Source organism: Silene latifolia, chromosome 7, assembly GCF_048544455.1.
Source record: "Silene latifolia isolate original U9 population chromosome 7, ASM4854445v1, whole genome shotgun sequence".
NCBI lineage: Eukaryota > Viridiplantae > Streptophyta > Magnoliopsida > Caryophyllales > Caryophyllaceae > Silene > Silene latifolia.
In genome coordinates, this window is record NC_133532.1 from 687,913 (window position 1) to 698,380 (window position 10,468).

Sequence of the window (10,468 nt, forward strand, 5' to 3'; positions counted from 1 at the left end):
AGGAAGAGTGTAGAGTAAAGTAACGAATTTGGAGAACTAATTTGTTGAAATATCAAGCTGGACTTTCCATATAGTTAGTTAACTATAGTGACTAGTTAGATATAACTAACTTCCTCGTATAAAGTTAACTATAGTTAGTTAAGCTAGATTATATATATATATATATATATATATATAGAAATTGCATCAAGTGAGTCCACCAATCTTAAATGAGTCTTGCGTCTAATTCTAGGCCGTCGGATCAAGGCAGATCAATGGCAGAGATCAACGATTTTTAGTGAGGGTACAAATGTAATCCCGCACAAACAAAATATCTGCTTCACTTGTAAGTTCAATTCATTCACCTTTTTCTCCCCTCATTTCCCTTTCTCTCGATTACAGATTTAAAATCTTGTCTTTCAATCTTCAAGCTTGCTTATGATGGTGAGTTTTACTTGCTCAGATTCATTCTTCTTTCACTCTTATTTTCCATTGTAAACTAATTTTTGTTCGTATTCTATGCAACCTTATTAGTTTCAATTGATTCCTAATTTTAGAAACCCTAACTTGATTGTGCTTACAACTCGTCAATTGTGCCGAATTAATCAATTATTTATGTAGTTAGTATACATTTGTTGTCGATTTTCAGTGTTCTTGATTATTTCTCCGTTCAATCTGATGATTTATGCAATCTTTATTGTTTAAATCTTCTTATCAGTTGTTCTTCGTTGTCGATTTCTTCGATCACATTCTTGCATAAACCCTAGTTAGTACAACGCATCCTATTTTTTTTGTGAAATCAAAGGAATCCTAGGAACAAGCATTAAGAGTTGTGAGACATTATGTGCGATTTAGTTATTTATTTACACTTACTATGAAGGTTTTTCGCTACATCTCTCGAAAATTAGGTATTTTGTCTTTATTTTGCATTTTCTACATTGTTGAGGGTCTTACAACTTTCTGCAATTATTATTCAACATTTATGTTGAGTTTTCTGTTATGTGATTTCGCCCCTATTTGTATATAATCACAATAATAGTGTATATGTATTACAATAATAGTATAACAATGTTATAGTAGCGGCATATTTGTGGTTCAAATATGGTGACCATGTGTTACGGCATTAGTGAATTTGTGTTACGATAATAGTGTATATGTGTTACAATAAAAGTGTACCAATCTTATATTAACGACATACTTCTGGTTCAAATATGGTAATCATGTGTTATATACGACATTAGTGAATTTATGTTACGATAATAGTGTATATGTGTTACGATAATTGTACAATTTAGAATGTTTTGACTCTTTTTTGCACAAATTAGTGATATTATCATGCATATCGATATGAACCGGCTTGAAAATGTCCATTTAATACAGAACTATCAAAAAATTGGAATTATGCTTTGAACTTTAGAAGCTTGGTTGATTTATGATGCTGATTTAATTATGTACATCATGGTTTAATTGTGTTTTATTTATTCCCTCATTAATTAATCTTTTCCCTCTAACCTGCATCGACATGTAGAAATTGGAGGATTATTAGGTCAATGTGGAAGAATCAAATGATTCTTGTTGATCTAATACTATAATGAAATCAGCATTTGCAATGTATCGTAATTCCGTCTTATGAGTGTTGGCTCAAGTTGTATTATATAAGCTAATTATAGTTATGAGTTAGGATTCTCTCTGGTTATTGGAGAATGAAGTTCAGTACCTTTTTGATTATTGGATGATAAAGAAGGCAAGTGCTTGTGATCCTACTCTAGTTGATTGGGTGAGTTTGATACTTAAGTACATCATTATTTAATACAGTAACAATGTTACTGTAACATTGTTACTGTATTATTGTTACTGTATTATTGTTACTACTTGACATAATGTAGTTGGCATTGTGTCAATGTTTATCATGTTTTCTCCAAGTATTCTTGTTTTGTATGTATTATATTCTTGTTTCAGTTCCCTTATAACCCAATTGTTAGTTTAAAGGCTATTAGCTCAAATGAGAGATCAATGTGCAAAGTAACAATGTTACAGTAATAATGTTATTGTAATAATATTTCAAGTTCAGTTCAACAGTAACTGCGATTCCTCAATAATAACTACAGTATAGCATGCAGTAATAATGTAACACTAACAATGTTACACTAATAATTTAACAATGTTACGAATAATGTAAGTTTACAAATTATATTATAGCATGATTTAACAATTCATAATATCACACATTATTATATGATTAAATCGTAAGGTGGGAATTGTGCGACATTGTGTGCAGGTCGGATATTTAAACTTAAGGTGAGAATTTATCGCTCAATCTCGCAAAATTTAGGTATTTTGTTGTTCGTATACAATTTTTAGATTGAATTGATGTAAGTTTACAAATTAATTGCATTATTACGTGATTCTTATGCGATCTGTTTTTGCTTTGTAATTTTGTCTCTTATTCGCATTAATCAGTCGAGATCAGATGGACTTGTTTACTTTATTTCATACCTGGACTTTATTTTATGAAAATTGGGGTAATTAATTGTGACGATTAAATTAGGTTTCGTAAAATCTGGACACATATTACTTTAATAGTGTTCTTTGTAACATTATTATTGCATGAAAGAACTGAACTTGAAATATAGTTCTTTGTAATATTGTTATTGTAAAATTTGTTGGTATAACATTGTCATAAACTTAGAAATGATGTTCTTGTAATATTTTTTTACCGTACAATTATCACTAATGATCGACAACCCGGCTTTTGCATATGTTTGAGTTATTAATGGTTGAATATTTTGTTTTGATGTCGAAAATTTTGAAGAAGGGTTGAGAAATCAAGAAACACAAAAAACGGTGCGCAAGGAAACCGTATATACAAAAAAATAGTAGGACGCAGACTAATCAGTCATGAAGATAGGCGTGAATTGAAGAAGACAACATTATTGAATTTGAAATGCTAGTTGAGACTCTTAACATTATGTGTGACTATGATGTATATTTGTTCTAAATTTTTCACATTAATGTGATGTGGTATTTCAAAGCCTTTTAACATATTAGGATGAGTTGAACCTGTCTTATTCACTTGCCTCTTGTTGGTAAATAAATTGTAATTAGAACTTTTAATATTATTTCCGTAATGATGTTACAAGAACATAGTCAACGTATCAAGAGTAATCGCACAAGTGTTACTACAACTAATAAATCAACAATGTTACGGATCATTTATTTTGTCCATGTTTGTAATTATAAAGTGGATAAATATAACGAGAAATTGAGCCTTAGATATCCCACATATAATTGGAATAATCATTTACATTATTAATCAAAGTAACAAAAGAACATTCATTACCAACCAAATTTACAGTAACCGTCAAACAAATATACTACTGTTTAAACAACTAAACAGTCAAACAAATTAACACCATTGTTAAACATCAAGACTCTTTTCCTTCAACTCGACATTTGTTTCAATGGCAGGATGCTTCTCCATAAATATGTACTCCCACTCCAGATTATCCTTATGACAAACATCTTTAGCTTACTACTCATTTTGATCTGCTACTGCATCTCACATTTTCAGCAACATATTAATAATGTAACATAGATATAGTAACTCTATCACAATAACAATATAGTGCTAAGAGTATTGTAAAAAAAAAAGTTCACTTTTAAAGGAAATTTCAGTAAAAAAAAAAAAGAATAATTTAAACAAGTTATAGTATTAGAGCATTGAAAGGATGATATTACAACAATTTTGCAAGTTCAGTTCAATGACTAATCTACACAAAAAACTAACAGCATAATATATACAAAAGAGAAAAAACAGTAACAAAGACAGAGTAACAGTGTCACAGTAACAGTTCCACAATAATATTGTCACAGTAACAATGTCACTGTAACAGTTACAGTTCAATACGAATCGAAAAAAAAAAGACTGTTAAAGTTCAATACGAATAAGAAAAAAAAGGCGAAAATCAATCTCTCGCTTTATTCATAATACTAAGCATAATTTTGTGGCGAAAACTAAAAATGAAGAACACAGAAACAATACCGCCAAAAAAAAAATGAACATTAATTACTCGGTTTCTACAAATCATTAACTATAATTTTTTGGCGAATAGTTGAACATAAATAAACACAAAATTCAATAGCGAGCAAAACAAAAATAAGCACTAATTTTTCAATTTCTACAAATCATTAACTCTAATTTTTAGGGGAAAACTAAAATATGAACAAACACGAAAATCAATAGCGAGCAAAACAAAATCGAATTTCAATTAATCAGTTTCCATAAATCATTAACCCTAATTTTTTTAAAAACATTATAAACAGTAGTATAATACGAAACAGTTTATGAATCGTGCATCATTAATCGCGATTTAACAAATCGCACATTATGAAACAGTTTATGAATCGTGCATCATTAATAATGTTATAATACGAAACAGTTTATGAATCGTGCATCATTAATCGCGATTTAACAAATCGCACATTATGAAACATTCAATTGATGCTAACAATATGAACAATCGAAAGGAACGATTTTTTACCTCTTCATTTTGTGTTCAAGAAATGAGATAGATGATAGGACGCTTCTTTGATTTTGACTTTTCGATCTATATGAGCAGCTTTTTTGTTGTATTTGAAGGATTTTTTAGGTTTTTTTTGGAATTTTGGTAGAGAGAGAAAGATTTTTCAAATTTGGGGAACGTAAATGAAAACAACTGCTGGTGCTTTGTTTTTGGGTTGATTTGAGGGGTTGACGTGGCTGCACAAGAGCTCTTGGATCTTGTTGATCCAATGGTCCTAATTAATATGCTAGACTCATCTAAGATGCTAGACTCATGGGATGCTCACTCTATATATATATATATATATATATTATATATATATATATATATATATATATATATATATATATATATATAGGTCGAGTCACGTGCGAACTAAAGTTCGACGAACCGTTTAACTAAGACTCGACACTAATTTCACGCAAGAAAGTCAACAGGTATAATAAAATTATTAACCCCTTTCCTTTCCTATTCCGTACTCCCCGACCTCCCCGCACTCTCCTCTCTCATAACTTATCCTCACTTGTTGTCGCCGCCGCCGCCGAGATATGACGACACCGGCTCATCACCTAGCGACCTTTGTCTTCTTTCATATCGGAAGAGATTTGGTTCTATCTTGCAAGACTTGTTTCTTTCCCATCACGACTCTTTACGACCTTTGGTATTTGCAACATCTTTTATCCTACCCCTATAGTGGTGGTGGCTTCCTGGTGGCCGGTGAGTATGGTCTTTACTCGTTTTTGTGAATACATACGAAGAGTCATTTTTTGTGGTTGAATTTTGGAGGGCTAACTAGCAAAGCGGTTGTCAATCGAGTGAATCATATTGGGGTTGGACGATCTGTCATCGTTATTTCTTGTTCGAGTTGAGTCATTTCTTTTGATCGATTTTTTTTTCCGGCTAATCATGATTCGAGCAATCGTATATATGATTTCATGTTTAGATTAAATTCGAAATGATTTTGGGTTAAGTGATCAATTGCACTTTGAATAGGCCATTCGTTGAATCGGTTTCTACTGGGTTGACCTCTTGGGTTAGTCGATATTGATGAGGTTCTTTGGTTGTGGATGGGGAAGCTTGTGGATGTCATAAGCGGCATTTGAGGTGTCTGGTGATATATTTTGCGTCATCAGAGTTGTTCACTGATGTCTCTGGTGCCAGCTGAGGTGGCCGTTGATATTGTCGGTGGGTGGATACACAAAATGATGCTCCAGGTACACATAATTCTACTCTAAGATACACAAATCGACAAGTGTATCTGAATGTATAATAGATGTATCTAGACTAAGTAATATGTGTATCTAGGAAATAGTAAAAAAGATTGCATCTTTTTGTTAATAAAGGTATGAAATTATGCAGGGCAAAGCTAATTTGTGGAGATTGCATCCATATGTGTATCTAGGTAATAGTAATATGTGGTATTATTTACTACGGTTGTGTAATTTATCGCAGGTCAGGATACTTCATGCTCTAGAACACCCTAATGTGCTCAAATTTTATGCATGGTGAGCCGTGGCTAAGGATGTTTCCAACTAGTCTTCATTTGTGTTTTTCTCAACTTCTACTATTACTCAACTTGAGATACAAGTCGATTTTTTTTATTCCTTCTTGATGATTACAATACATTGTATCAGGTATGAGACTTCTGCTCATTTATGGCTGGTGCTGGAATACTGTGTCGGAGGAGACCTTATGAGCTTACTGAGGCAGGTTGTGTTTCTACTTCGACTCATGACATTTCTAAAACAAGTTCTATTTATTTGCCTCTCAAAATGACAATGGTAGTGTTGGAAATTTGGTCTTGTCTTGCACTTTGTTGTTACTTGTAGGTGTTGTTCTCAAAGAGTACATGTAGGTACTATATTCCTTCTTGTATTTTGGTGAGAAGGCCTGTTCAGGAGTATGCTCTATTTTTTTCAATGAACTTTGAATTCCACACAGTAGTCCAGTGTCAATGAGTTGCTATTTGCTAACCCGCCTTGGCCAAGAAGCAGTGTCAATGTAGTACTGAGATATCTGCATGGCTGTATTGACCGGGATGAAGGATCGACTTAGTGATTTTTAATGCCTTGTCTCTTGGCTATTGATAACGAGTCTTACTGAAAAGCTATGACCGCTTTCCTTTCTTCGGCAGTTTTTGGTCCCTTTGTTGTCTTGGGTGGCCTTACAATAATTTCCTGGATAATGAAGGTTAGGTTGGACATGTATATCAGTATCTGATATTACGTGACCACTTATTTGGTTGTGATTCACGTAATGTTGAGTTGGGGAGGAGTATAATGTTGTTTACCTTCTGATGTTATTTCCCTTTCATGTAATTGGATTCCTTAAAAGGCTAAACAGTTATATCAAGGTTTTGAGTTGGTTGAGATACTGACTTGATGATCTGTCATTAATAGAGCTTTGCCCTGCATATACATTCTGTAGTGCAGCTTGGCAAGCTCAATATTAAGAAGGTTTTGAATAAAGTCAAGTTTGACATGCTCTTAATTAACTCATGCAGTTATGCTCAACATTTTATTTATGAGAATATATGCTCAACTTGGTTATGTCTTGCTGTACCAATTACTTCGTGTTGGGGTTTCAGGATGTCCAACTTCCAGAAGATTCAATACATGATCTTGCATGTGATATTGTCGAGCTTTCTTTGTAAGGATGTTATTCTGTCTAGATATTCCCTTTTTTCTGTTGCTTGTCACTATGTTATGAGATTTAGCATGAAATTTGCTCGTCCAAAGATTAATATTGCGGTCTGCTTTGAATCGCAGTTTCCTACATTCTAAAGGAATTATATAATGTGATCTGAAACCTTCCAACATCCTTTTGGATGAGAATGGACATACAAAGGTGCTTTAGATAGATATTTTGTAAATCGCTAAATTCTTGTGCGATTGTATGCATTAGTTAACTGACATGGTTCTGATTCTTGTGTTGTTCAGCTTTGTGATTTTGGATTGGCCAGAAAGTTGAGTGATTTGGCTAAAACCCCTTCATCATCGGTATGTTACTATGTTCTCTTTTCTTAATTTAAACACATCAAGTGTTACTATCTTCTCTCTTTATAATTAGCTCCACTTCTGTTCTTTTTATGGCTGATTGGTTTAGCTACCGCAATCAAAGCGTGGAACACCTTTTTATATGGCACCAGAGCTTTTTCAAGATGGAGGTGTCCATTCTTACGCATCTGATTTGTGGGCGCTTGGGTGTGTCTTATATGAGTGTTATGCTGGAAAGCCACCATTTATGGGAAGAGAATTTACTCAGCTAGTAAAATCCATTCTCTCAGATCCAACCCCGCCTCTTCCAGGAAACCCAAGCAGGGCCTTTTGTTGGAATATGTGTCCTCCGACAATAATGCGATCACGACTGTTGATCATGATGATCACATGTTTAAGTCTCATTAAAATGAATACAATTGGGAAGTAATTTTGTTACTGTCAACTGGTCAACATATATCGGTAATGATTGGCTTACTAGAGTTTGACATTCTTGTCGTGTGACGGTGGTGATCGATTGACCCCTAGGTCATACCTAAAGGGCAACCCTCTTAATTGATTATTTAATTAATCGTATAATGTTACGAGTTAATTAAATTACTTGAAAATTGACGGACGATTTTGGAAGTAAAATTTACGTATCATATTGAAATGTGATTAAATAAGATACGGTCTGAGTAATTAAATTGTATAATTACTCGGATGAAATAAATTGTTTAATGTAACAATTAAATTTGAATGAATTGTTATAAATACAATATGTTGTAATTTATAATTGGTAAAATTTTTGGCACAAGTAATTATGAAATTACTAAGTCGATTTTTGTATGTGACGTATTTTTATTAATACGTTGATTTTTAATATGTTAAAAATACATAACAAATATATGTGACATATGACATGTAACATATAGACAATTGACAAAAATAATATGGATTCCATATTACCAAATGGGCCGAAAAATAGAGGGACTTGAGCTAATTATATGTTGTTTATAATTAGTGGGAAAACACAATGATTAAAGGCAACCCTAGCCTTGCATACCTATTGTTCCTTGTGAAGAACAATTTCTTCATGCATTGGCTCCCTTTATGTCCTCTCTTACACGGTTTTGGAGAAGAACAATTCATCATTGTTTTTCTTATAATTTTACCTAATAATACTCTAAAATGTTTTAGATTATATTTATTCATTCAACTCATCCAAAATATAAGTTTTCTAGAGAAATAAAATCCTCTCTTTATCTCTCATCAAAACCGAAAATACTTAAGTGTTTATAAATATTTTTGGTTCAATTTTCTACTATAATTAATATTATAACTAGTATTTATAATATTGATTTAATTAAGAGGAGCCTTGGGTATAAAGCATAGGGAGAGATCTTACACTTAGATCTTCATTCTTCCATTGGAATAAGCTCAAGAACAAAAGAGAAAGGGGATCTCTTTTGTGCCCAAATATCCGAAATTAAATATGTAAGGACATAATTTCTCCTCTATTCATTTTATTGTTTGCATGCATAAGTTCCGTTATTAATTTTATGACAAATTATTAGACATATAAGAGTATGTTAAATATGTATATGAATATACATTTCCTTCAATCGGTATCATGAGCCACGGTTGTTTGCATGCAAATTGGTTAAAAGTTTTTCCGAGTTATATGAATAACAAAATAAAACTTGTAAAATTTGTGTTATTATGATATATCACGAAATAATTACATGCATGTTAATATTTCTGGTCCTAAAGTGTTTTAGGATTTTTGGGTTAATTTTTCGGATTTTTATTGTTCATATATAATAATAATGACATTTAAATGTGATTTTATGAGTAAAAATGTCATTTTTGGTCGAAAATTAGCTATACTTCGAATTTTAAGTTGATCTTTGGATATGTTATCACATATATTATTTTGAGATAACCTGTAATTTTTCATAATTTTTACACTTGTTATGCTCGAAAAATGAATTTTTCATTATTAAATTCGGATTTAAGAGAAAAATAGGTTAATATGAGTTAAATTTCGAATCTGGTCATAGGAAATTTATATGTTGTCACATGCAATTTTACAAGATGTGTGTAAAATAATTGGCTATAAAGAAGTCTTTTAGCATGATTTATGAATTTTTGAAGAAAAATGGCATAAATAGTGACATTATTAGTTGAAAATTAATAAAACATATTCTATGACTTAGGAAAAACGTTTAATGTTGCATTTTATTATATTTTTCAGATCTAAAATTGAAAATTTAATGAAAATAATTTTTCCATGTTTTTATGATTATTTTATTAAATATCGATAAACCGCAACATTGTTTTTCCGAAAAATTTTTGAAATTTTTAACCTAAGATTTTGAACATTATGAGTGTCATGGAATTTTTCCAGAATGTTCATGAATTTAAATTTCAAATTTTGAATTTATTTGAAATTTTTGGATTTATTTGAAGTTTAATAGCTTATTTTTGTAATTTTGGTCCATTTATGAACAAATTTGTAAATAAAAGTTAATTATGGTCAAATTACTAGTGAAGACTATATTTTGAGTCCTAAGTGGTTAGGGTAATTAACTAGTGCATAAATATGAGTTTATGCATATTTGTGATTATAAAATGTTGAAATCACGCAAATCCGTAAAAACCGAGTAATATACGATATTGGCAATTTAAAGGCGATTTAGCATAAAAAATTGAGCATGTTCATACATATTATAATGCTGCATTTTCTTATGATTGTCATAATTTTAATTTATGTAATTTTGAATTATGTAATTTTACTTAGTATGGCCTTAGATTTTAATTGGTATTTCCCGAAATGTATGGGAATATCGATTCGGTTGTAATTTTTATTGTGATCTCGTATCACCGTTTTGTAATATTTAATAGATTTATTTTATTTTAGTTACAAATGTATAATAGGAAATTATGTAA

At 31.3% G+C, this 10,468-nt stretch overlaps 1 protein-coding gene and 1 long non-coding RNA gene across 2 annotated transcripts; both read left to right on the plus strand.

Annotated features, from left to right (window-relative positions):
* Window positions 1–5,613: 5,613 nt before the first annotated feature.
* On the plus strand, window positions 5,614–7,194 carry LOC141593144 (serine/threonine-protein kinase RUNKEL-like). Its single transcript, XM_074414097.1, has 4 exons — window positions 5,614–5,755; window positions 5,994–6,046; window positions 6,176–6,251; window positions 7,129–7,194. Exons 1-4 carry the CDS (start codon window positions 5,687–5,689, stop codon window positions 7,192–7,194), a joined length of 264 nt encoding a protein of 87 aa, XP_074270198.1. The 5' UTR covers window positions 5,614–5,686.
* A 111-nt stretch (window positions 7,195–7,305) lies between these two features.
* LOC141590811 (uncharacterized) lies at window positions 7,306–7,833 on the plus strand. Its single transcript, XR_012520496.1, has 3 exons — window positions 7,306–7,388; window positions 7,481–7,540; window positions 7,647–7,833. It is a non-coding gene; the product is annotated as an uncharacterized LOC141590811 (long non-coding RNA).
* The last annotated feature ends 2,635 nt before the right edge of the window (window positions 7,834–10,468 follow it).